Here is a 27,703-nt window from a genome sequence, read left to right as displayed (position 1 = left end):
AGCTTATAAAATGCCAGGTACTTCTTTATATATTCTAAACAGGTAAAAAGTGTGTATAAACTTAAGGTTGTTCATAGCATATAATGAAGGGTGTATTTATTGCAGCTAAAGACATTCAAGTGATAGTCTAAAAGGTCTGAATTCTGAAAAATGTTTAATTCCTTCACATTTTCTCATTCAAGTTCTTTCTGCTGGAACATGGAACTCTGGTATATATAGTTTTATTTTGCATAATTTTATTTCAGAAAATACTTAATTTAAATGTATTACTGTGTTTTCTGTGTTTCAGACTTGCCACCTGCTCCTTCTACATCAAGGACAATCTTTGCAGAATTTTCTGTTAGGGAGCGAATGAGAGAGAAACTAAAAGCAGCAAGGGTGAGAATCCTTCAGAAGTCCTATTTGATTGACTCTTGTCTTATAAATACCACCCACTTCACTTTGGTTGCTTAGTGCTATGTGAATCTGAATCAGGAAATTGCTGTTTTATTTCTAATGCTGAAATAATGCTTGTCCATCAGTACAGTTATTTTCCAGTGTACTCCTATTGCTGTGTTTTTCTAAAGTTTATCTTTAATTATTTTTTTTTAATATAAAGGTTATAATTTTTTATCATTCAAATTATACAATCATTACAAGATTCTTGTGTATTTTTGTAAAAAAAAAATTCTTACACTATTTTGAAATCCGCGTATTTCCTTGTAACCTTACTGTGCAGTTTAGTAAGAGGTATTAACATCTAGGTCTGTAAAATCACTTAAGCTGCTTATGTAGTTAAAAAATTCTTATCCGTAACACAAACATGCATAAGTTGTTGCATTCCTTGGAATTACTATAGCTTTGGTCTTACTATATTTCAATTATAGCTAAGCAGGCTTTTGTTTGTTTGCTTAGTCAAAAGCTGAATTTAATGCATTACAAGAAGACTCCAGTCCACATCCAAGGTGTTCAAGAAGCATCAGAGAAAGGAAAACAGAAATGGATAAAACGGTAAGAAGGGTTATTTGGTCTTGCTATTCTGGTAATTAAAAACTGAAATAAATCAAAGACTACATGTATTCTTGAAGATCAGTTTAATTTTTTTTAATGGGATCAAAATTATACTGTTGTTTGAATCAGTAACCAGGAAGTAACGTTTCTGATTATTGCTTTTAATGTATGTATTCAACAAAAATAATTTGCTTTAATTATTTGACACAGTGTGAAACTTCTATCACTTACAGGTTCATGACTTCTGTTTCTCTTCCCCTTCTTCTTTTTCTGCCTTATTTAAAAATTACTGTAACAGAAAGGACTGCTGTGTCATAGTTTTATATACATTTGCACAGTGTAATTGCTAAAGGCTGGATATTAATTTTATGTCATTGTGCTGTACTGTATTACCATATTACTACTTTATATTCAGGGTTTTTTTATTATATGCGTGTTCTTTGTTACAAAATGAATTTTGTGTTTAAAAAAAAACCAAAGGCTGTGTCTGTGTAGAGCTTGCACCCAGGTATTCATCAGATTTCACAAAGAGATTGTTTACCTGTAGAAAATGCATTCCAAAGAACATGGCTGCCCAGGAATTAACAGCATGTAGCACTTTTATGTGGAATTCCAAGCAATATTAATTAGCCTAACTAAATTACTTTTCTAGGGGAGAAACACCTATTCCTGTAGGTTGGGTTACAGTTTTTAGCAGTGTTTTCTTAGGTAAAGTAATTGTTACTGCTCTCAATTAAGTAGTATTGTTTTAATATGTTGGTATTAGGAAAGTGTGGAAGTTATGCCCGTATTGAAGTTAGTTGCTTATTTTATATAATGTATATCTGAAACCTTCCATGTGTTGATTTCATGTGTGAAGTATTGTTTTGCTGTTAAACAAGTGGGAATCAGATTGCCAGGGTTTGAGATTTTCTTTTTCCTGTTTTAATATTGAAGTTTAGGTTGAATAGATGTAAACTTGAGAAATGTCTTCCTGTAATCTGTGAGTTCAGGCCACAAGAAGGAAAATCAGGTGTGTCACAGTTTGACTCAGGATCAACAACAATGCTCTTGATCCCATTCCCCTCCCATCCAGGTAGGGAAGGAGAGAGAGAAAAAGAGAGAAACTTTACTGGATTGAAAACTAAACTAGACAGCTTTAATTAAACACTAATGGTATAAGAAAATATATACAATTATATACAAATCTGTTCAGGAAATGTGCAAACCCCTATTGCCTCCCCCCACCCCCAGCAACTCCCACAGCATCTCTTGAGCTGTGAGCAGTCCCAAAAAGTCCCGGAGCTGCTGGAGAAAGCACAGAGTGATGAGGGTCAGGAGAGCTGGAGCCCTGGGGTCAATGGTGATGGATGGACGGAGTCCTCCCCGGACGCCAGCCATGGACGGAAGAGAAGGGAAGGAGCAGAAAGGAAGTTGTCTTCTGTGATTCTGGGAATGGAATGGAATATCTCTGGCCAATTTTGCTGTCTGTCTAATCAGCCGCCTATGGGAGTGTCATAGATCTCCCTGGAGTGTCTGAGCCAGCAGAGTGAAGATGCAACCTTGAAGTCCTGGCAGTAACATAAACATTCCATTATTTGTTATCAGTCCAAGCTGGACACTTACTGCTAGTTAAAAGAGACTTTACAAAGGAAAAAAAAAATGAGTAAAAGGAAAATTGGCTCCATCCTGGCTCAAACCAGGACAAGGTGGAATGTTAGATGTGTTGATGTTGTCTAGGCCTGATGAAAATCACTTAGAAGCACTTAAGTGAACTTGCTGAAGCAACCTTATAACAGTGATCCATGTGTAGGGACAAAAAAATTGAAATTGGTAACTATGCTACCTGCTTTCTTGAAAAGATAAGAGTATCAACCATGGAGTTTTAGAGCAGCCTAGTAATACTTGTTTGAGAGGGCACAAAACAATGAATCAAGTCTGTATTTAAGGCACAAACAATGGACACAACCTTTTTTGTAGCTTTTCCTGATTGCAGCAGATGCCATAAGAGAAGCTGGCCATAGCACCTCAGTCTCCTTCCCTGGCCAGCAGTGTCTTTCTGCAGCACTTTGCGGCGGCTGCTCACCTTGTACTGTCTGTCAGAATTTGCAGACGGGAAGACTTTGCATTTGCTGCCCGTTTCTCCCCCTTGTGGAGCTGAGCACGTGGGTATCTGTGTTCCGGAGTGCAGAAACAATGACCTCATCAGCAGTGAAATAAACTAACGTTTATGCAGGGAGCCATCTCTTGGTTCTCTGCAGCAGAAAGGGAGTTAAGTAATAAATAGATATATACCCTTCTTTCTTTTTTTGCTATACTTTTGCTATGAAAATGCAGTATATAATTTCTGTATTCAGGTGTTTGTCTTTTCTTTTTAATGGATCAGTAAATGTATGTTCTAATTTATGTATGTATTTTTATGCAATCTGATAATGGTAAATATAGGGAGGTGCAAGAGGCTGAATCTCACTTACCATAAATGATAAAGTTTTATGATTCTGTCAAAAAGCTTAAGAAAAAGTAAACAGTAAATACCAATTCCAATTTAATTTAGACTTTGTCTGTTTTCATCATTCTTTTTGCCAAAGCAGAAGGAATTCAAGTCTTAAGCAGTGGAGAGGGTTTTATTTAAAAATTCACAAACAGTACATGCTAAATCTTGAAGTATAAAAAGGGAACCTTCATCAAATATAAGAATGGCTTTGGGTCTTTTGATTTGAAAAAAATAATTAAGTAAATCGATCTGGCGACAATTATTGGAGTTTGGTGGTTTCTTCTCTTTAAATTCTTCCTACTGAATGACACCAATTGGCAGTCACTAATCTGCAAATTGCTTTAAACTGATATTTATTAGCCACAAAATGCTGCTGTTAATTCTTTTACTAGAGGATTCATCCTAACACTAAAGGAACCTGGGTCATTCAGAAGCAAAATGTCATTAGAAATTTCTCTTCATATAATTTACTTGGACATCTGCATCACGGCCAGAATTCATACTTTGACATTTCTCATTCAAAAATTCTTTAAAACAATAAGCTGGTTAGAATTGAACCAGATTACTTTTTTTAATAAAACATTGCAGTAAGTATTTAATGAAATAATATTATAGCAATAGAGGAATTTTAATATATCATGTAAAAATTTCAGTCAGCTTTGGCAATTGAGTAAAGTTCTCTGATAAAATAATTATTATCCTGTGACAGGTGTTTCTATTTGCTGTTACTGCTATTACTAATGGAAAGGTATCTTTACTGTCCCTAAGTCTCTTAAATGACATAGGAAAAGTATCTTTGTCTTCTTTTCTTAGGTCCAGAATGATTTTCCTTCTGCTGAAGAAGCATATAATTTCTTCACCTTCAGTTTTGATCCTGAACCAGAGAGTATAAAGGCTGGAACCAGGAAAAGGAATGGATTAAATGAGGAAGAGGAAGCAGAAGAGGAATGTGTAGAAGCTAATGAGGATGAAGAAGAGGAGGATAAAACGGTGTGAGCTATAGAATAAACATTCAAATTTTTATTCAGACGAGTTAATTCTGTAACACAAAATGGCAACGTTTTTTTGTCTTAAAATTCTGAAAGTATACTTTCTAAAGTTCTCCTTTTTAAGCAGTAGAGGAACTAACAGATATTTGCACTTGAAACTATAGGATGAAGACGTACGCCTAGTTAAAGATGACGATTTATTCATGATAGGGCAGACAACTGAAGATCTTGTAGTTATGAAGCCTGCTGATTGTGAAAGCTACTCTGAGCAACTGAAAAAGGAAAAAGAATTTCTCTTCATTCCCAGCAAGCTAACAGGTATTAAGACGGTGCTTATCCATTTTGTTCATGGATTTTGCATGGCATGGCACCCTTGGATCTACTGAAACATCTCATATCAGATCAGACTGTCTCTGGCAGTAGAGAGATACTTAATTCCAATACTCTGACATTGATCATCCAGTCAAGTCTGAAAAGGTCTGAGAAAACAGATTGCCTAGGAACACACACCCCTCAGCAGGTCACCAGCTGGTGTGTTAGCAAGTGAACTCAGGGCATGTGATTTGCTATGGAGTAATTAGCTTAGTGCTGTCTATAGTAAATGCAAGATGACTAGCCCTTCTTTATCTGGGGTTTAGCTGTAAAATTATTTAACATATGCAGCAGGCTACTGGGTACACACATGTAGGTACTAAGAGTGGCTCATGTACTCTACAGTAGAACTTACACTATTTCCTCACTTGGCCACACCTGTACATTTTTCCATGTGGCAAGTTTGTCAAGAGTCATGTAAGTAATGACAGGATTTTTGTGATTCAAGGGGCCTTTTTCCCAAAATCTATTTGGAAATAGTTTGGAAATAGACAAAATAAGGTCTTTGAGCTTTTTGCCTTATTCCCATAGAACTGCAAAGTCCTAAAAAATTGCTGTATAGTATCACTTGATATTTAATATTTGAAGTGGAAGAAGCAGAAACGAGTCTCTCAGTAGTCTGTACCAGAATGGTATCTGCACAGCTTTCAATGCAATGTCAAAATAATTGACATTTGGTGCCTCTGTTTTTTCATGTCTCCTAATTTAGTTCTGACTTCTTCAAGTGTGGCCCACTGTGTTCTGGTTTAGGGGATAGGTTTTATTGGAATGGAATCTCCCTATTTTGAGATTTCACCTTTAAAAATACTGAGCCCATACACACTAGTGAAATAATCCTGCAGACAGAGCTTTGAAGAAGTCCTCCTGTCTTTATTGGGCTATATTACTTTTTATGCATGTTATGTGTTTTTACAAGAGTAGCTTAAGCAAACTAGTAATTTTAGTTATTAGTCTTAGTTAAAGTTTCACTTTATCTGGAAAAGGCTTGGAAATGTCTAGTCAATTGTTGCTGCTAAAGGCGTTTTACGCTGTTGTACAAGCAACCATTAAAACTAAAGTACACTAAGGTATTTGACATATTTTTTGTTGAGGAAGTGTTGAAATAAACTTTTTAGAAGACTTGTGACACTTGTATGGCAGATTTAAACCATGGATCTGTCCTGATTGAGAAAAGGACCTTTTTATTTCTGTTTCCTAGTTAGGAAAATATTTCTAATAGCATTGTTAATATGCAGTGACATTCATTTTAAGAATGGCATAGGTTCTTGGAGAATTACTAAACTAGAACTACAGTTATAAGATATTTTATATGCTTTTCTATATAATTTCTCATTAGTGTCTGCTTCCGAGAAGATGCCTGGAAACATGCAGCCTCGGTACCTTGAGGATGAGGGTATTTACACAGGAGAAAGGCCCTCTGTATCACAGTCTAATCAAAATATTTTAGAAAACAGAATACTCAGACAGGAGCAAGTAAGTCTTAGTTGTCTTTTTAAAACCCTTTATTTATCACGATAATGTGTGGCCAGCAGATTAAGAGAGGTGATTCTGCCCATCTACTCTGCCCTTGTGAGACTTCACCTGCAGTGTTGCGTCCAGCTCTGGAGCCCCCATCAGAAGAAAGACATGGACTTGTTGGAGCATGTCCAGAGGAGGGCAACAAAAATTGTCAGAGAGCTGGAGCAGCTCTTATGAAGACAGGCTGAGGGAGCTGGGGTTGTTCAGCCTGGAGAAGAGACGACTCCGGAAGGACCTTACAGTGACCTTCCAATACCTGAAAGGAGCCTGTAAGAAGGCTGGGGAAAACCTGTTCACTAGGACATGTAACAATAGGACAAAGGTTTAAACTAGAGAAGGGTAGATTTAGGTTGAACATTAGGAAAAAGTTCTTTAATATGAGTGGTGGATCACTGGAGCGGGTTGGCTAGAGGTGGCGGAGGCCCCATCCCTGGAGACATTCAAGGTCAGGCTTGATGTGGCTCTGAGCAGTCTTTTCTAGTGTGAGATCTCCCTGCTTATGTAGGGGGTTGGACTTGACCTTTAGAGGTCCCTTCCAACCAAAGACATTCTATGATCAGTACTTTATTTTGTTTTAATTAGGTATGTAGATGATCATGGTAATTATGGGGCTTTCATCTTTAAAATGTTTAGCAGTGTCAGACATCATGAAATCTGGATTTCTGTAGGAATATGTTTCAGTGTATCCCAATAGTTAGAGCACCAGACTGGGTCTTAGTGTCTTTTTCTGGCTCTGCTTGTAGCCTGCTGGGGAACAAATGGCTTCCCTTATCTGTGCCAGAGTTTAGTTACCACTACAAAAAGGGTAACGACAGTTTACGTTTTTTATAAAATGCTGTGAGAGCTAGTGGTATGCATAAAGACTTATGTAAAAGCTGGGCAACATTGTTAGTATTTACTGGAAGATCATAACAAAAGGAAGCAGTATGAAATGGTTGTTTTCTGTGTCCACTGAAGATAAAGCAATATAAAGTAATAGACTTGTAGAAATTTACTGGTTGGACTATAAGGGTAATTCAATATTGATCTGGATTGTCTGGAGAGGTTTTAGAATCCTTTTAGATTTTTAAGAATGGCTTGTGGAAACACCTGTGAAGGTGGCTTGGATGTATTTCACTTTGCTGTATTATCCTCCTATATACAGTAAGGTGTGTATAGTTTGTTATAGGTTTAAACTACTATGCAGCAGTTGCCCTTTGTTGATGACTCTATGAATTCTTCATGGGCTAGCAGAGGTACTTTTATGAATCAGTTTGGGACTATTTGGGTCTAAAATGTTTAATTGACCAGTTAGTCTTCTGCTTTGCTTCACTGTGTTACTACATCAATATTTGGTTCTAGGCTCAGCTTAAGCAGCTGTGGGAATTAGAGGGAAGGCCAGCATTGTTTAGCAGCTGCACTGACTTAAGCTAATCTTGAGTCCAGGTCATGAGGGTGGAAGGATTAATTAAGACAATATTTAACATGTGAAGCCATGTGTGTGAGATACTTACCTTGTCTGCTTTTATAGATGCTGTTTAATTAGTTCAGGTTGTGAACTAGAAGAGTTGAGAGGTGCTTTGATAAATGATCTCGCTGAGCTGCCATTTATCTCTTTAATTCTTTGCTTTATTATTTTTATAATCCATTTAAAAGGTGTGAGTGGCAGTCTTGTGTAAAACATTACAATTCTTTCAACTTCAGTGATCTAAGAAACATGACATTTAAATATAATATAATTTTTATTTTTTTCTTTAAATCTATTAACACTGAATGTTGAAAGAAAAAAGTTCTTGGTCTTTTAATTTCAAAACTTATCTATGGTATATTTGAAGATGTAATTTTTGTGTCTTAGAAAAGTTTTGGTTAATTCAAGGACAAACAATTCATAGCCACCTTTTCTTCTGTAATTGCTTTCCCTAAGAATTATAACCTTGCAAGTTACTTCTATACAAAATAAGAAACAATATAAAGTTATGTTTTTATTTGTAGGGGAAAAAGTGGTTTGGTGACGATGGCAAAATCTTAGCATTGCCTAATCCAATTAAACAGTCTTCTACTAGGCCTCCAATATTCTCACTGGAAGAAGCCATTGCACCAGAACTTGAAACGGTGTATGCAAAGGTAGGGATATTTCATATATGTGGTTCCTAAGACACACTATCCTAGTTCTTCTGCACCAGAAGGCCTGGTGAGCTGAACAGTTTTGTGCAAGGAGCTGTGAGTATTGATTGCTTTTTGGGGTTCTGCAACTGGTCATTAAATGTGCTCTACTTTTTCAAGTATATTCCAATTATATATTCAAGTGTATATTATTATTCTGTAATTTTTCTGTATATATTCAAGTATATGTTATTTTTCTGTAAAAATAATGCCTATAAAAGGCTGAAGAGTTTAGCTGGTACTACTGGTAAAACAGTAAAGTGACAGATGGCTTGAAGGCTCTGAGTCACCAATGCCTCTGAGAATATATTCTCATGCCAAAGTAGGATAGTTCCTATATTAGTGTATCTGAAGCTGCTTGTGGTGGAAGCTGGTAAGCAGACTTTGTGAACAAAACAGAGGTTCTGTCTGTAGATTGAGAGAAATAATTGAAGCACACGTGCATGATGTTTATTTTGCAGTGATGAAGCTCCTCCCAAATAAGTCTTCACATGCGGTTCGCTCGTGTAGAAAGCAAGTAATTCTGAGTTATGTTGCATCATTTTTGCAGATTTTTTTATGTTTTTCCCTCAACCATAGCGTACCTACCCTGACAGACAGCAGTTGCAATATGCAGTCAGTACAAATCAAAATAAGTTTCAATTAGAACTATTCAGCAAACTTTAAGTAAGCTTTAATAATTCTGCTTGTTAGCGCTCTATTATCCCCTTGGAAAACTGGCTTTCTTCACTTGTAAGTAGATTGCTCTTTTGGGATACAAAAGTGTTTCTGTCTGCTGCTGTTGATACAGATTTGAATGTTGCCCTTTAATTGGTGCTGGTTAGAAACAGGCAATTCTGAGGATGCATCCAGTACTACATATCTATGCATGATGTTTCTGCATACAGGAAAAGAGATTGCTGCTTAGATCTTAGTAAAGATAGTCCAAGAGAGCTTATGTTTGAAAAACACCATGTTTACATGAGTAATGACATGTAAAATCACTGTCGAAAGTAAGACATTAATCTTAGAGGTCCTTTGTGGGCAGAAAAATAGTTAAAACATGAGGAATTTAAAGGTGTTGTTTATATGACAGATTATGCCATATAAACTTTTTAATTAGAAAATAAATGAGGAAGGATAAGGTGGACTTCAGTGCATTTTGTGGCCATTTATACCAACCCTGTAAAAGAGATATGCAACAGCTGAATTCCCCTCTCAATCCCCCTTCTACAAGTTCTTATGAAGGGGCTGCAAAACACACTATATAACTAAAAATTTCATCTTTTGTGGTACCAGAATATTTCTGATTGATCTCTTTTGAAGAATTCTATGAGGGAGCAATAGCAGTCAGGCAGGAAGCACTGATAATTCTCTTCCCATTTGAGTAAACAGGATAGAAGCCATGATTGCCTTTCAGTTACAGTAGGTTGAAGCAGACTCTTGAAGCTTTGTTGCTGCAAGTTTTCATTGGGCTTTGTTGGTGTGAATTTCCCTGGCTTTAGAAAGCAGAGGCAAAGAACACAGATGAGGGTAGAGCAGTGGATGTTGTCTACCTTGGCTGCAGCAACACTTTTGACACATCTTCCACAGCATCCCCATAGGCAAGCTTAAGAAGTGGGGGTTAGATGAATGGACAGAGGGGTGGATTGAAAAATGGATGAAAGGTAGAGCTCAGAGGGTTGTGATTAGTGGCACAGAGTCTAGCTGGAGGTCCGTAACAGTGCTGTTCTGCAGGGGTCGGTTCTGCTCAATATATTAATCAGTGACCTGGATTAAGGGACAGAGTGTACCCTCACCAAGTTTGCTGATGACACAAAACTGCGAGGAGTGACTGACAGACCAGAAGGCTGTGCTGCCATCCAGCATGACTGGGACAGACTGAAGAGTTGGGCAGAGAGGAACCTTGTGAAATTCAACAAGGGCAAGTGTGGGATACTGCACCTGGGGAGGAATAACTCCTGCATCAGTACAGGTTAGGAACTGATCTGCTGGAAAACAGCTCTGTGAAAAAAGACTTGGAAATTCTGGTGGACAACAGGATGACCATGAGCAAACAATGTGCCCTTGTGGCAAAGAAGGCCAATGGCATCCTGGGGCCCATCAAGAAGAGTGTGGCCAGGAGGTCAAGAAGAGTTATCCTCCCCCTTTGTTCTGCCCCGATGAGGCCATATCTGGAGTACTGCGTCCAGTTCTGGGCTCTCCAGTTCAAGAAAGACAGGGAACTGCTGGAGAGGGTTCAGCAAAGGGCTGCAAAGCTGATTAGGGAGGGGACTAGACCATCTGTCTTAACTGGAAAGTCTGAGAGACTTGGGTCTTTTTAGTATGGAGAAGAGAAGATTGAAGAAGGATCTTACCAATACTTACAAATACTTAAAGGGTGAGTGTCAGGAGGATGGGGCCAGTCTTTTATCAGTGGTGCCCAATCACAGGACAAAAGGTAACAGGCACAAACTTGAACATAGAAAGATCCATCTAAACATGAAGAGGAACTTCTTTACTTTGAGGCTGGCAGAGCACTGAACAGGCTGCCCAGATGGTTCTGGCATCTCCATCTCTGGAGACATTCAAAACTTGCCTGGATGCGGTCCTGTGCAATCTGTTCTAGGTGTACCTGCTCTGGCAGGGGGGTTGGACTAGGTGATCTTTAGAGGTTCCTTCCAACCCCTGGCATTCTGTGATTCTGTATTATTTCCTCTTTGACATGATTCAAATGGTCTACAAGGAAAGCTGCCCTCTGAAAGCTGGACTGTTTATCTCCCAGCTTAGTTCTAAGATGAAACAGTGACACTAAACCAACAGGTAAAAAGAGAACTAGCAGCCTTTTTGTTTTCCAATTCAGTGTCATTGTCTTAAATGCTTAGAAAAACTCACACTACAGGCAGATGACTTCTTATTTCAGCCTCATATGGGCTATTGAAATTCTGTTGAATACCTGTGGTGGCTTTATGCCACCCACTGCCAATAAAGCAAAAAGTTACTGCAGAAGCCTTTACACTTTTAAGACTCTGTATAGGTGTAGGCAGTGCTAAATGAGTTATTTTCTATCACAGAATCTCTTTGCAAGATAATTTTGTCAGGGCTTGTAAATCCATTTTTTTCTTTCTTGTCTTTGCAGGCAATAAAAATGACAGCTGCCAATCAGTATCTTGTTGGACCTGGAGATTTTCAGGGGCCATTTCAGTTGGATATTGATATTTCTGGACTGATATTCACCCATCATCCCTGTTTTAGCCGTGAGCATGTGCTAGCAGCTAAACTGGCTCAGTTATATGATCAGTATTTAGCAAGAAAACAGAAGAATCTTACTGAACTTCTCACAGGCAAGGTATTTCTGTTGTGTCATCATAGCCAACTGAGATAATGATGTGACAGTTTAAGGTAAAAGCTAGATTCATGTCTTCAGAGTAGAGTGATGAAACTCTGATTGTGTGTAATGAATGGCTTTTTGTCAGAAGGTAAAAACCTAAGTATTTCACCTATGTTGCTGTGTGCAGAACTACTTTTTTAAGATTATAGATTTCTGTGATCAATTTAAAACGAACTCTATGAAGGTTCTGAGGTAAAGGGATTATAATTCTTAGAATACAGTAACATTCACATAGTATTCTTCAGACTATCCAAAATGTTTTCCAGTAGATGACAGATAAGAGTTTAGAGGATTGTGTACAGCAGCTGTGACAGGCAGACAGCAAAAGACAGTATTTGAGGATCTATGTATTAGATGCTGTGTTTTAAATGCATTCTTTTGTCACATGTGCTATGTCTGTTCTGTGACATAGCGAAGTCCCTGGTCAAACACAGACTATTCTGTTTCTGGCTTGGTTTCTGACTTGCTGGAGAACCTAGACTGGGCTGTTGACCTTCCACGTACCATCACTCTTACTCCAGCTGTACACTGGAAGCAATGGTAGTGGTCTTCTCTGGTGTAAATTCATACATGATCATTAGGCATTGTTAGTACAATTCTGCTATCATCAGGGTGCACAAGAATGTTTTTAGAATCTTTTTAAATGCTTTTGAAATGTGAAAGGAGAACAATGCTTTAGAAATGTGAAGTAACTATTGTGATATAACATAGTAAGGCTGGTCCATTAAAAATTAGTTTGATTATTAAGTATATAAAAATTCAGATTTCCATAGATTAAAGATGGTGAAGAGTCTCTACCTTAAATGGCTATTATAAGGGAAAAATAATCACTATATGCAATGTCATTTTTATATTACTGTAATAAAGGTCAGTAGTGCTATACAGATACTTCTGGATTTTGTTATAAATCATTAAGCTACTAGCCAGATATTTCATAGTGTCTCAAAATAATTCTTTGGTATACTTCAGTCTGTCATTACTTCTGAAGGATTTGCTTTAGTTTTCCATGAAACAGTGAAATAAGACATTTGGCTTCTCCACCCCTACATTACATAAACCTATGTGTGGAAGAGATTTTCTTAGTGTTTCCACAATATTTTGCCAGTATTGTAGGCAACTGTCCAATGTATTTTTCATAAATAGATTTTAACAAATAGGTATTTTAGCCACCATTTAAAAACATGTCTGTTCTAACGGCCATTATTTAATGGCCAGATTGTTGCAGCCAATTTGTTCTTAAGGCTAAAGAAGCCTTACTTTTCATCTCCCTCCCCACCATATGCCAGTGGATTTCTCCTCATCTAGTTCTGATCCTTGCTTTTTGTATTTTGAAACAAGTCCCCGTTTTGGCAGGCTAAAGAAAATGCACTTTCTGCCTACTTTAATCAACTACACACTCTGTGCCCCAGATAATTCCAGCATCTTTTCATGTGTTCAGTTATTCTTTCATTCTAAGGTTCTGTTTTTTAATACTGTTGAGTTTCATTTTGTGGTTACCCATGTATGTTTTCAGCAGAACTGTCCTGGTTTGAGCTTACTGAAGGAAAAAAAAAATCAGTAAGAGGAAAATGGGCTTCACCCTGGCTCAGATCAGGACAGGAATGCTTCCTGGTGTCCAGTTATATTTTCTCTTCAGTTTGATAGATTTGTGTAAAAAAATGTTCACTCCTTGATTTGTAATTTCATTGCTTCTACTTTGGTTGTAGTTATTTTTGTCTCCTGCGGTACCATTAGCCATTCTGGTTTCATATTCAGCATTGTCCTTAAGGAGATCCTACAGCAACATTGTAACTAAAATTTTAGTTCCTGTCCCACTGTTGCTTACTTTTCCCTCTTCTCCTAGTCAGACCTTTACATTCTATTGTCTTCACAGCCAGGTATAATTTTGCATTCTCTTAAACTAGGTGTCCCATCTTCCAGATAATAATTTCAAGGCTATCTTCAAATCTTAGTTGAAAGGGTTGCCTCTTGTCTTGACATTATGGTTTCAAAAGTGCATTTGAGCTGTACCATTGTTCCCAGTTCTGTCCTTAGACCTTCTCTTCTTCCAGTTGTTGTGTGTAACTTGTTATGCTTAAATGCATTGTTGTAGGGTGCCCAACTTCTTTAAGGCATTCACCAAATCTACAGTCCACTCATTTTTGTTGTTTATTGATTTTATAGGGTTACATTTACTGTGTTACAGTGTTAATTGTTTGTTTGTTTAAGCTGAATGCTCTGAGGAATGCTGTGCAGTGTAGCATAGGCGGTGGTGGGGCTGGTGTTCCTGTGGCACAACAGAGGATACCTGAATACAAACTTGAGATCAGGTAGGTGTGTATTCATTAAGTCATTGCTTTTTAAAACTGTATTCCTTTTTTTCCTTTCCATGCTGGTACAGAACGCATGTTCAGACACTTAAATTCTGATGTAAATGGCTCTGCAGAAATTTGAGGGCTTAAGAGTTCTTACCGATAAGTTAAGTAAAAAAATGGTGAAGAAAACACAGCTGAGGCTGAAATCTTGATTCAGAAGTGGTCTAATGTGATTACCTTTTATTAATTACTAAGCAAGTATTTACTGGTGTGTTTTGCACAGTTAAAATTTAGTTAAAGTTTCAATAGGCGTCAGCTGGATACATGAAGCTCACAACAATGCAAGTGAAATAATTTTTTGAACAGACAAAAGACCTATTTTTTTCATTTTCTTCATTACACAAGTGTTCTTGATTCACTTCCCATTCTTAGGTATTTTGGCCATCTTTTTACCAGGGGGTTAATATACATAAAATGGTAGAATTTTGTTTTACAAGATTGCTGGTATTGTTCTTGGACAGTATCGGGGTAGTAAAAATATATGACAGTCTTTGGCTTGGTAGTGAAAGTTAGTATTATTTTTGGCAGAGGGACAGTGGTAAGCAGTATAATAAAAATTATGTTAGTTTGGAGATCTATGCTGAATAGCCTTTTAACTGAGTTCTTCACAATCTGAAGGTAGGCAATAGTGTATTAATTTATAAAAATGGAAATTTAGACTGATGCAATGGGTCACATGATAATGCAATAATTTTTAAAAAATTAATAACAATTCTACTTTGAGCCTTGAAATCTAATCTGCTAACACTTGCACATCCACTCATTACTCTTAGTTTGGAATTGCTTATTCAGATTTTTCATCCTTCAAGTACTCTGTCATGTACTATATTGGTATCTGTGCAGGACATAAAGAAGTCTATAGTGGTTTATTTTATACTGAAGGACAAAGTCTTCCTTTTTGTAAAAGGAGTTGCTTTTGTTCATATTTTCCTGACATGTCTGCTAGAGGACTAGGAGCAGGCACTGCACAGTTACCATACAATACCTTGGAGACAGGAGCTCTCACCAGAGAAAGCATGACAATAGCAATGAAAAGGTTCACTGTGGGAATAAGCTTCTTGGATTTTGGCACCAACACTGAGGCTTGCTATATCTTAGAATATTCCTTCTGGATATCTTCAAGTGTTTTCCTAGGTCTTGAATGCTTTAGTTTAGTGTCAGACTATTATGAATCAGAAGGAAATGAGCTCAAATCAGTGAGATAAGTGTTGCCTAAGTAATGTGAGATGAACTTGGCCAGAATTATTCTAGGGTATTTTATATCTATAATTCTTTCTGGCTGCAGCTCTGTTGCTGGATGCTGTTACATACATGATGCTCAGATGGGCTCAGGAATTTTTACTGTCATGGTGTTTAATACAAACTTGGACCACATATGTTGGTAATAACATCTGACCTGCCTAGTCTCTTTTAACATTGCATTTCCCTAATGGTGTATGTAGTACACTCATGAGAAATTACACATGTGAAGAGAGTGCTGCATGGAAAATTATCTGATTGTTTCCTCCACCCTCCAGTAACATAACTGGTGTGTGCTGTCTGCTGTCTGAAGTTCAGAGCTGTAGTTTTCCATTACTTTGAGAAATAAATGTCATCTGAATGCGGAAAACTTTTTCAAGTTACCTATTTCAGCCTTCCTGCCATAATTTGCTGAGAAGGAAGCTAATGTATGCTGTGGATTGCAGATTTTAGGCTCTTCTGGCTGATGTATTTTAGTGGAGGTGATTCTCTACTGAAAGGTCCTGCTTCCAAATTCAATTAGAAAAGTGTGATTACTGACTTGAATGTTCCTCATGTCTTTAAGGTTTGTCTTTTAGCTTAATCTAGTAGACAGAAAGAGCTGCACGGATAAGTTAAATTAAAATTGCTAGCTAATGAAGCAGATAAGTTAAGCACATGGCTTTCTGGAAAGTCTGTATTTAATCTTTTTTTACTGTTTTAATTAATTTGTTTATGCTTTTAAATAAAGTATGATGTACTTCTTCTCTCAGCTCTAATTCAGCCTCCCTGTCTTCTATATTCTCTGAATATTAGAAGTTGTAATGTGTTTACATCTTCTTGTGTTTGTTTTTTTAAAGTCATGTTAGTTTTATTAGACATGTTTAGCTACCAAGAGTACTGGAAACAGTCTGTCCTTGTGCTGCATAGACATTTACATCAGAAGAGTATGTTGGTCATTAAAAGTGCTGGTGAATAGCCCTTTTACAAACAGATTAGAAGGTGAGAATAAGAAATACCAATTCTGAGGGGGAAAAAAAAAAACACCCTGTTGATTTTGTGTGTGTTAAGAATCTTTTAGGGCTGTCAGAGAGCTTACATTACTTCTATATATCATCACATCATCTTTGGGACTCCTTTTAAATGGATCTAGAAGCATGTTAGGTTTAAAACATATTTTGTAATGTACAATTTTAGTAAGAATTACTTCATAGCAGCAGAAAGTTTCCTGAGCTGTTGTTTACATAAATTTACTTTAGAATTATTTTAATTATGTACAGCTGTAATAAGCATTTCAGAAAACTGAGATGTCTAGAGAATGAACTGTAGTTGAATTCAGATTGTCCAAAATGCAAGAGACTAGGGTACAGAAGGAAATAAAATCCTGCCTTCTTCAAGTCTGGGCTTTATGCTCTTTGCATTTAAACCACTGTAGCCATCAATCAAATTGAAAACCACATCCTTGGTTTTTGGAATTGCAAGTTTTCACTGTGTTGTTCCACTGAATTGTTACACAATTCTCATTGATTTTGTCCATATTTACATATATTTCTAGGCAAACCAGAAGACTTCGTGATGCTGAAGAAGAAAAAGACAGAATGTTGCTTAAGACCATTATAAAAGTTTGGAAACAAATTAAATCCCTCCGTGACTTTCAGAAGTTTACTAACACACCCATGAAACTTTATTTGAGGAAGTATGTTTTGATAATGCTTTTTGTACATCATTTGCCAGTAGTGGAGTTTTAATAAGATTAGTCTATTTGGGAATTTACAATTCTGTTATGACAGGTGCAGAAGTAAGAGTAGTGTCTAGTACTGGTTGAGCCTGCCACTGCTCTTTTGAGTTTGGGGAGGCAGGAGGGTTAAAATAACGAGTAACAGACAGGAATTTCTAAAGGCTAATGAACAAAGACAAATTATCTTTATTCTGAATGGTAATTATCTGCTCTCAACTCTTAGACTATGCCAGTATTTTTAAATAGAACACACTTCTGATACAGTGAAACTAATTCATGGAGAAGTAGATTTATTATGTTATATGTTATAGACTTAATTGTAGCTCTTCTATTAATGTATGCAACATGTTGTCAACTATTGTTTTGAAGGGAAGAGATTGATCAGAGATTAGATGAAAAAAGATATGAAGCAGAGATTCAGGCTGAAATAAATGAATTGCTTGAAGAATGTACAGAGGAATATGAAAAGAAAAGAGCAGAGTATGAAACTGAGCTACAAAAGTGGAAATCCTGGAAGAAGGCACAGGTTTGTTTAAATCATACAGTTTCCCAAAAAATAAAATTACTACTAAATGTGTTCAAAATGTGTCCAGAAAGCCTACTTCAGGTATTTATGCATAAATTTTCTAATGTATTTTGATACATTCTGTCTACTTAGAATTAATTGTTAATTTAAAAATTAAAATGTGCTGTGTTTTTTGAGCAATGTCTTTCTGCTATTGTTTTTCAGCACTTCCACAGCTCTTTATTTATATTTAATAGTTTTGCAACATTCACATTAAATTCAGGCCCTATATGCAAAGAAAAAAACATGGATTAATTTTGTGGTGTGTGAGTGTTGAAGCAAAATAATTCTGAGGTGTTTCTAATGAGCAAGCAGTTGATGTAATCTCATCAATTTATGTTCAGCAATGTTCCAAAACTGAGAAACTAAATTAATATTCTAGCCTTTTACTTCTGAAAAGCTTTATTTTAAATAATCTGTACTGTAGTTAATGTCTCAGTCATGCTTCAAGGGCATATTGACATATAGAGGAGCTAGAACAATACACTGCAACAGGATGATCTTTGAAATAGCCTGTGGCAGTGCCAGCAAAATCGCACTTGCTTTCACAGTTACATGGCAATGCACTGGATACTCCAAGGTAATAGTGATTATACTTGAATATAATTACTGCCCAGTTTGAACACTGTGGGGTTTTGGATACTGAAGCAAAATAGTTTAAGGAAATGCTTCAAAGATAGTATCTGCTGATACTTTTATGGAAGGTATTTTCGCATAGTAGCATCTACAGATGGCATTTGAAGGTGTTAAGAGGGAAAGCTTATTTGCTATTGGAAATTCCTGACCACTAGTGTCTTAAGCACATGATTTAAATAGTCAGTTCACTTGTGGGATAAATTGAATAAAAGTAAACCTTAAAATGAGTGGATAGTCTTGAACATTGATGGTTATGGGAGGTATTGTCTACCTCTAGCCAGTTATGACGTCACAAATATACTGGTGGATGGTCCGGCTGAAGCAACTCCCAGCATCTTTTTATTGTGTTAGTCACAAACTGTCTTGAGACTGTGATGATTGTGGTTCTTTCCCTTTGGAGCAAAATGTAGTAAACAGACCTTCCTTTCATGTCCAGAAGTACTTTATTTTACTCAGAGTACTTTGTTTACAGCCTGTTTAGGGTCTGCTGTTAGACTCTTACTAGCACAGATCACGTGTCCTGCTTAGATTCTAGAGGTAGAAAAGACTAGATGAATTTTAAAATAAATACAAGAACAAAAAGGGTTATGTAAAATTAGACCAGGAAAGAAATAAAATTTGTTAATAAAAATGTGTGAACAAGTTGTTAGGCTAGCTACTTCAGTTGGTGAGAAGAAACTGTTTGCTTTCCTTACTTCCTCTTTTGCTTGTGCTGTCTTGAATCATGAAGTGGCTGGTGCTTCCATGCAAGCTGTGTCTGAGCAATATGTAAGTCAGTGGAAGAAAGACCTTTCTTGCAGTTGTTTAAAGCTAAATATGCACATGAACACTGAAGTTCTGCAAGTTAGGAGATGCTGAAAGATGTGTTCATTGTTACATTTGTTTATTCTTCTGTTTGGTGTAGAGGAAGGGAGATTATTCTGCTCATGCTGAAGATCCTGTTGAGCTAAAAAGCTTGTGCTCTAGGCTTTGTGGCACATGTACATTCACTTTGTCAGTGTGTATGCAGACAATGTAACTCAAAGAACTGTGGCTACTGGTTGACTAACCTTCCTTCAATCCTAACAGAAAGCACATGGTAACTCAGGCCAAAGGATAAGTCAGCTGCTAACCAGAATGTTTCAGAAACGTGTTTATTTTGTAAGTTGGTTGGGTTGGTTAAAAAAATGTTATTTGAAGCACAGTATGATTTGGGGGTATATGAATGGAATGCATTGCTGAATTCTGAATCTGAAGTAGTACTATATAGGATGAGAGAAAAACAACTTTGTGTGTGGTGATTTTAAAGCTATACAGTCATTGCTTATGTTTATCACTTGTGAATCAAGAGAACGTGACAAAAAAATAACTATTGAAAGAAGTTCAAGAATAATATTATTATTTTTGTATGCAGAAGTCCAAGAAGAAAAAGAAGAAAGACATTCATGAAGAAGAAGAATCAGTAGAAAATTATGATCTTGATGAAGAACATGTAAAACCCATCCCGCCCAAAAAGACCAATAGCTTGGAAGTAGAGCAGCAGGTTAGAGAAAAAGCTGCAAGCTGCAGAAGGAAACCTGGAGAACCTCCTGTAATTCCTGAACTGGTCCTGTCAGGAAGCATAACTCCAACTGAGCTGTGTCCTCAGTAAGATACATTTTCACCTGCAAATTACTTTTTCCATTATTTTCTACTGTTATTGATTAATTGTTTGTACAATTTTAGAAGCCTGTGCTCACCATTCTGTTTAGCCTAGTGATAAAGCTTCTGCTTCTGAAGCTGATAGGATTTAATTTGTTTCCAATTCACGTGGAACCTTTTATAAACTGGGCTTGGAGAATGCATGTCTACACACTGCCTTTTGAACCTTCTGGTGTTCCTTGAGCACAGAACAGTGGTGTATATATAAAAAAGTTGTTTTCAATGTAGTCTGGTACCACTGTCAGTAGCTAGTCCTTTACACCAAGTCTGCGCTATAGTCAACAAAGGGAAAAAAAAAGAAATAGTATAGCAAACCAGAGATTTCACTGTGGATAAAATAAATGTATTTGTTTGTGTTGCTTTCTACATATACACATGCAATTTAACATACATATAGTAGATTTTAGTAATTTAAAAAGTGCTTTGTTTCATATTTATTCAGCAAATAGCCTCATCAAGGGGTATTGCTTGGCTGTTCTTCTCCTAGTGTCTAAAAACTTCAAAATCTTAATTCAATTTGGAGGAAGGGAGCATAAGGGAATTTCATTTCCTTAAGTAACCACCACTTGGAGGTGGCTTTGCTGGATCTAAAATTTGACCTGTTTATTTTTAAATCATTTTATACTCCTGAGAAGAAAAAAACAACTATTAATAATTATAAAGTCATTCCTGTGTGGTGAAATTTCTAGAAGAACACCAGCTTTATTTGTGTGACTTCTGTTTCTTCTTGAGGAATCAGATTCATACTGAAAATAACCAAATAATAAAAATGTTATTAAAATTATATAACAGTTTGTTTTAACGTATTTACAGAGCAGAAGTCCTGCGACGAGAAGATGTGAAGAAACGCTCAGCATTTATAAAAGTCCTTTTCAACTCCAAAGAAGTATCAAGGACTGTTACCCGACCAATAAGTTCAGATTTCAGAGTTCATTTTGGACAGATCTTCAATTTACAAATATTCAATTGGCCAGAGAGTTTGAAACTACAGGTAGGTAATGGTTTATCATAGTAACTTTAAAAAAGATAATATGAAATGTAATTACTCCTGTAATGCTAGTATTTTATTCTATGGTAGTGGTGTAAAGACTGAAAAACCTGTGAAAGACCCATTGTAAATGATCAGGTTTATGCCACTTCCTTGCTTCTTCAATCACAAACATTCAACTTTGCTGCTACATTTTTAGTGCTTGTGCTGTAAAATAAATACGTATGTGTGTGCATTATGTAACACGACTATGGGCTGCATGGATGAAATCAAATAATCGGGACGTGATAAAATATGTTAATGAAACAACCTCTTAATAATTATAGAAAAAGTGATTCATGTTGCAGATAAACTTGCCAGAATTGTCATCTTAAAGCATCATTGTCAACACATTATAAAGTGTGCTGGAGGGCAATAAGAAAAAAATTCATTGCTAGTCAGGGCCATAACTGCACTTGAGTTGATCAATGGTGCAGTTAAGTCAAACTGCCACCACCTCCATTCAAGTCTGAATTAATGAATGAGTTACATGGATAATTTTCAGAGCCAATATGATATCAGATTAGGAGCAACATAGTGAGGAGTCTACTTCTGTTAGATGAGTTTTTCTGTTGTGTAGCTCATCACTGGTAGTTCAGGGGAGGGTATAATAGTCCTTGCCTGTTCCAGTTACGTAGTGCACAAAGTGAAAGGGAAAAGAATTGCCATATTCTTGGATTAAAAACATCTGAATGGAGAAATCAGTCACATCACTCTGAGCCTGCAGCCTGCCAGGAAGGAGAGGAGCAGCCTGCTGTACTGCCAGAAATGGGACTGTGTGCCTTACCTAGCCTTTTGTGGTAAGGGAGAGTTAGTCAGGCAGAATCCCTCTGGCCTCTTTACCTGATGCCAGTGACTGTCACGAGCAGTTGAATATTGTACAAAGATTCTCTTTAAAGCCTGAAGTTGGCTGTACTATTCTCAGTTGTGTTAGAAATGTGAGAAAGGATATACTTCTAATTCAGGCCAAGTTATCTGCTGGTAGATAAAATGTCTGCAGTTGCATTAAATTAATTATTTCATAGTAAAGTCATAATAAACCCTTTTTCCTGGTTATCCTACAATATATTTTCAACTTAATGAATTCACGTGTTTATTTTTTATTATGTCTGTTGCCATGTTTTTTTCTAGATATATGAAACAGTGGGTAAGAGCAGTACCACTTTGTTGGCTGAAGTGTTCATACCTGTTCCTGAGACTACGGTTCTGACAGGCAGTGCTCCTATGGAAGAAATAGAGTTCAGCAGCAGTCAGCGTGTGATGTTAGACCATGAAGGAGTTGGGAGTGGTAGGGACTGTCAGTCTCTCTCAGTTCAGTATTTCTCATTTTGCTGGAATCATGTGCCAGTAACAGGCTGGCACAAGTTTCAGAGTAAATTCTGTTAGGAGTGTTTACAGCTTCTGTAACTGCATCTTATAAAATAGTCATGATTCTTGTTATTAAAGTTTGCTGTGGAATTTTTGTATCTTGCTAATTTTAGTAATATTACTGGAGCTTTCTTATCTATGGAAGGTTTTTGTTGTGGGTTTTTTTTTTAGTATTTAAGTAATCAGGCCTCTGACACTGCAGAACAAGCAGATTCTATTAATCAGTGTAGCTCCAGTGATTTTAATAGTTTAAACCACTGAAGAACTGGCTGTGTAAGTTTAAATGCAGAGTAATTTTTTGTCTTCCTTTTTGCTTAGTTGACATCATGCAATGAATTTCATTCCTGGAACCTTAGAAAGATAAAACAAGGGAGAGATAGGAAAAGGGGAAATAAGAATAATCTGTAGTAATATATGGAACTTTGAAGTTTATAAAATAAATTTAAACCACATTATGAGATGATTGACTGGCAAAATTTTGCCATGTATGAATTACAGATCAAGCTAGAGCAGAAAAATAGATAAGAAGCTGTGGAGGAAAGAAATGTGGTAGATGATTACCACAAATGTGTGTGTAAATGTAATTGACGGTGATGACTATATACAGTTGTGTGTCAGAAAGCTTTAGACTGACTTTTCACTCATGCAGAATTCTTTTGACTCTGAATTTCTGTTTCATTAATAACAGTGTGCTGAATCTGAAAACTGCCAGAAATACTAAATAATGTGCATCTGGGAAGGAAAGAAAAGCCTTTTGCATAACTTTAAAGGCAAAACCTTGCCTTTTAACCCAAAAGGAAAGCGTTTCTGTATGTAGAATAGAATCTTCCACTCCTTCTGTAGAACAGTCCTGCCCCACAGCATGCAGCATGTAGCAGAATCAAGTTGTTTCACATTAATCCTGTTTATATAAAGGCACATGTTATTTGACTATTTATTTTCAGGAAGTATCTTTAGAAATGTTTAGGCATTGTCTTTGAATGCATAAATATACTACTTGGAGTGTTTTCCCCCTTGTTAGGTGTGTCCTTTTCATTTGAAGCTGATGGTAGCAACAAAATGACTTTAATGACCTCTGGGAAAGTATCCAATAGTGTCTCTTGGGCAGTTGGAGAAAAAGGAATTCCATTAATTCCTCCAGTATCTCAGCAGAACACAGGCATTCCAAGGTAATATGACACAAATTTTTAGTAATTAATGTGAAACTGATTATACTAGTATTTAAAAAAAACATATTTTGATAATCAAGAATTTTCATATTTCTTTTTCCTTAAGTTTAGATACTTTATTTTGTGCTATAACTCCTTGCAGGTATCTTAGAATACACATTTTTGGTAAATAGATTTTAGTTAGAAATTGTATTTTTTAGTATATTATTTACAGACAATATTAAAGATAAACTCAAGCTGATTAATTTACTTCTGTGTTTTTTTACTAGAAGATGTGTATATTGGCAAGGAACTTTCCTGTTATTGTTTTGCTAAGAACAGAAGCTCCGGGTCTTTTGTATCCAAAGTGCATTTGGGGATGCTAATGGGACACATGCTTTAAATGCTTTTTTTGTAATTAATGATAACATAATGCTATGAAAGCAGCAGAAGTTAGTACAAGGGCCTGACGCTGCTAGTGAATTAATCAATGAAAAATTCTCGTCTGTCAGATCATTCCACGATAATGCTCTCTTATGGATTTTCTCCATCAGAAGCCTGTTGGTCTGCAATAATGAGTATATTATTCCATTCAAAACAATCCATTTTCCCCTGTGGCTGCAAGCTGGCTATTGTAGAATATTTATCAGTTTTCTTTTGCTTTTGTATCATACCAGTAAAGTCAAAGAGATGATATGTAAATTATATGCTTTTGTAATATCCTGGGGTAACTTCACTGTAAAGCTTGAAGAGTTTTTTCATACTTACTAACACTGAGCAAGTGCCTCTTTCAGCTGATTCATTCTGTCAGGTTTATATTTATTTAGAGGCAAGATTTTGGTATCCAAGTCACTCTGTTACTATTATTGACTCAAGCTGCAGTCATTAGGGTAATTTGCTGATCCAGCATATAGTAACATGCTGACTTCAATGAGACTAGAGTAGCATTAGATTAAAATAAAAGGATACATTCCCAAAGACTAACTTTAAACTCAGGAGACTAATCACTGTTGTAAGTGGAAAAACAGGGAAATTCAGAAGGATTGTAAAACACTCTTCTTTGTTTCACCCTCTTGAGATGAACTGCCCTCTGTGACTTTCCATTGCCTATTGTGAAAGTCAGAGACAAGATTTTCATGCCTAAAGTTAGTTTTTGCTGCCCCTCAGCTTTTCAGCACAATTGTGATTCATTGTGCGTTTGTTCAAGATCGGTGCCTATAGATAAAACCTTGATGTTACTTCCTTATTTTCTGCTCTGGTAAATGCTGGATATTTGGCTGATTATAAACAAGCATAAGAGAGATCCATAAATTCTTAAAGCTTTCTTGAAAATATTCAGATAAGCAGAGAACAAAGACTCAAATTAGCACTCCTAACAAGAGAAGGGGCAAAATCCACCTTCTGTGGTATTTGGCAAACAACACGCATGTCCTGGTATACTGGGTTTATGTGGCATGGTTTGGTAATGGTGGGGCTTCAAGGGTTGCTCTCATGAGAAGATGCCAGAAGTCTGTCCTGACTTGTAGTGTCAGGAAGGACCAAAAGCAGAGCTGCACCACAAGGGAGAGGCTGCAGGGGTGTTCCAGCATGAGTAGTGCCCTGTCCAGCCTACAGGAGCTGAACATGTCTGGCCAAGCAGGGTGCTGGCAGCAGCCCCAGACATGACCAGGGGACAAATTGGGCCCCAGAGTCTATCCAGAAACAGCAGGGAAGGGGGTGGAGACCGAAGTTACAGGGCAGGTCTGACAGAGCCATCCAGGAAGCTCAAATACAGGATTTAGGGCATACCGCAAGCAAGGACTGTACACCTGAGCCTTTTGTAGTCTGGATTGCCAGAACTTTTATGTTAACTTTCATGCTGTGAGGCAATTTATTATCTTGCTTCCTAGTAATCAGCAAGATGGAATAGTGTAGGTATGTCATAAACATATCACTAAGCACCTTATTACCTTGTACAAAAGTTTCTTCCACCAGTTCCTTTGCAATTTATCATGCCCTCAGTTGCATAGCTACATACAAGAATTGTGTAGTGGAATTTACTATTAAGGTTGTGGGGAGCTTTTTGGTATTTTTTCTAAGATTGTTTAAAATACTTCTTAAATATTGTTAAATGTGTTTTAGGTATAAGTTCTGTCAATTCTGTCTTTTTAGTTCTTTAAAAAATATTGATGCTATTGCATCCATTGGCACATCAGGCTTAACGGACATGAAGAAATTAGCCAAGTGGGCAGCAGAAGCAAAACTTGATCCCAATGACCCAAACAATGCAGCTCTGATGAAGCTAATCACGGTAAGCAGCTTTTTCAGAGTTGTAGGGCTAATGGAACTATGAAGAACCTAATCTCCAGTACCCCCTCAGGCAATCCACATGCATGCCAGAAATGCAGTAGCATTTGAATTTGTGATGGACATACTTGTGTCAGTGTAAAGAAGAAAAATGCCTATTAAAAATACGATTTATTAATCCATCTAGTAGTGGGTTAATACTTTATTAATGAGTATGATTTATTAATTCATTCAGTAGTATTCTAGTGGTGAAAAACAGGTGTGAGGGAATATACAAACTGACAAATTTATAAATTGAAAAAACTACAGAGTTTAAGTTTGTTATTTCCTTAAAGTTCAGGGATATTCCCAGTATACCTGTATGGCGTTAAATAAGTAACTTATGAATAATAACTGCTTAAGGAGATCTAGTGTATTGTGGAAGTTGGGACTTTTCTAAACATCAAATTGAGGAGCAGTTTACATGGCTGAAGTTGTGTAAATGTATCATCTTTTCAGTACAGTTTCCTAGGTTACTCTGCTGTGTTATAGTTTTCCTACTCTTTAATGTTTTGTTTATGTTACAAGGAAATAGAATTTTGTTGTATTCTTAAATGTATTGTCTCATACACTTTGCTAACAAAAACCTACTTTAAAACACTTAGTGTTTCAGTCTCAGTTTGATCCATCTCAATTGCTTTTGCTTAAAATTAACATCCTTGCAATATGTATCTAAGACATACAGAAATTATTTTATAGACATTTCTGACTTAGTATGAAAAGGTTCTTTATTTATTTATTTTTTCTACTTAGGTTGCCACAAGTGGAGAGGCACAAGTTCCTGATTACTTCAGATTGGAACCATTGCAGCAAGAATTTAATTTTGTTTCTGATGAGGAATTTAATAGATCAAAGAGATTTCGACTCTTGCAGCTCAGGAGTGGGGAGGTGGCAGAGTTTCGAAACTACAAGCAAGTCCCTTTACATGAACGAGAAATCAGTGAGAAAATATTCCAGGTAGAATGTCAGCTGAAATATTTCTTTCTAGTTTTAATGCTAGTAATAGTTAACTTCCAATTAAGTCAGCTGGTCCCTTAAAGAGCAGCGAACTATGCCGATGGGTAATAAAGTAGAATTGTATTCCTTCCATCTTTTCTGTTGTTATTTTAGTCTAATTAAGGTAACTTCCTTCCAAGGCAGTATTTCTACAGCTATACTGTGGAGGGAGGAAAATACAACACTTCAATTGCTATAGACACAGATATAATGGAAAAAAAGTATTCTCAAAGTATTCAAATTCCAGAACATGTTGTCCAGCAAGTTTGTAGAATTGCCATTTCTACAGATACTGAAAATTCTACTGGCAAAGGCCCTGAGCATTCTGATTGGAGGAGTTCCTGCTTTGAGCAAGAGTTTGGATCAGATGACCACCAGAACTTTATTCCAACCTACGTTATTCTAGGATTCTGACCTCTTCTTTTAGATCTGTACTCTATGCCTCAGATTGTCTTAGTAGTCCTTTAGTGGAACCCATCCAGTTTCTCCACATGCTTCTTGAAGTGCTAACGCCAAACTGGACACAATAGTTCAGTTATGCCCTAACAAGTGCCAAGGTGAAGGGGCTAGTAACTTCCATTTGACTCCTGCCCTGTGGTTTGCCTTTTGCTGAAGTAATGTGTTGTTGGTTGTCATTAAACCATAACCCCCAGATTTTTTTCAGTATGTCAGTTATTCTGTTGGCCGCTTTCTCATCTGTGCCAACACAAGCAGTTAGTGCACCCTCAATGAAGAATTTTGCCTTCTCTTCATAGAGACTTCAGTTGTCAAGAGCTCTCTGAACTGTGCTTTAGTCATTCATTATATTAACCACT

General features: G+C 36.7%; 1 protein-coding gene across 1 annotated transcript in view; it reads left to right on the top strand.

Moving 5' to 3' along the window:
* Window positions 1-351: 351 nt before the first annotated feature.
* CC2D2A (coiled-coil and C2 domain containing 2A) overlaps window positions 352-27,703 on the top strand; it is a 48,068-nt gene continuing 20,716 nt past the window's right edge. Inside the window, 17 exon segments of the mRNA XM_010003100.1 lie at window positions 352-378; window positions 895-989; window positions 3,394-3,496; window positions 4,277-4,453; window positions 4,617-4,770; window positions 6,161-6,297; window positions 8,314-8,445; window positions 11,582-11,791; window positions 14,042-14,142; window positions 16,961-17,101; window positions 17,513-17,669; window positions 19,738-19,970; window positions 20,838-21,015; window positions 22,183-22,339; window positions 23,441-23,588; window positions 25,719-25,857; window positions 26,646-26,849. Of these exon segments, the coding sequence (XP_010001402.1) occupies window positions 352-378; window positions 895-989; window positions 3,394-3,496; window positions 4,277-4,453; window positions 4,617-4,770; window positions 6,161-6,297; window positions 8,314-8,445; window positions 11,582-11,791; window positions 14,042-14,142; window positions 16,961-17,101; window positions 17,513-17,669; window positions 19,738-19,970; window positions 20,838-21,015; window positions 22,183-22,339; window positions 23,441-23,588; window positions 25,719-25,857; window positions 26,646-26,849 (2,493 nt within the window).

Source organism: Chaetura pelagica, unplaced genomic scaffold, assembly GCF_000747805.2.
Source record: "Chaetura pelagica isolate M959 unplaced genomic scaffold, ChaPel_1.0 scaffold147, whole genome shotgun sequence".
Taxonomy (NCBI): domain Eukaryota; kingdom Metazoa; phylum Chordata; class Aves; order Apodiformes; family Apodidae; genus Chaetura; species Chaetura pelagica.
The sequence above is the reverse complement of the archived record's forward strand: the minus strand, read 5'-3'. Positions and strand labels throughout refer to the sequence as shown.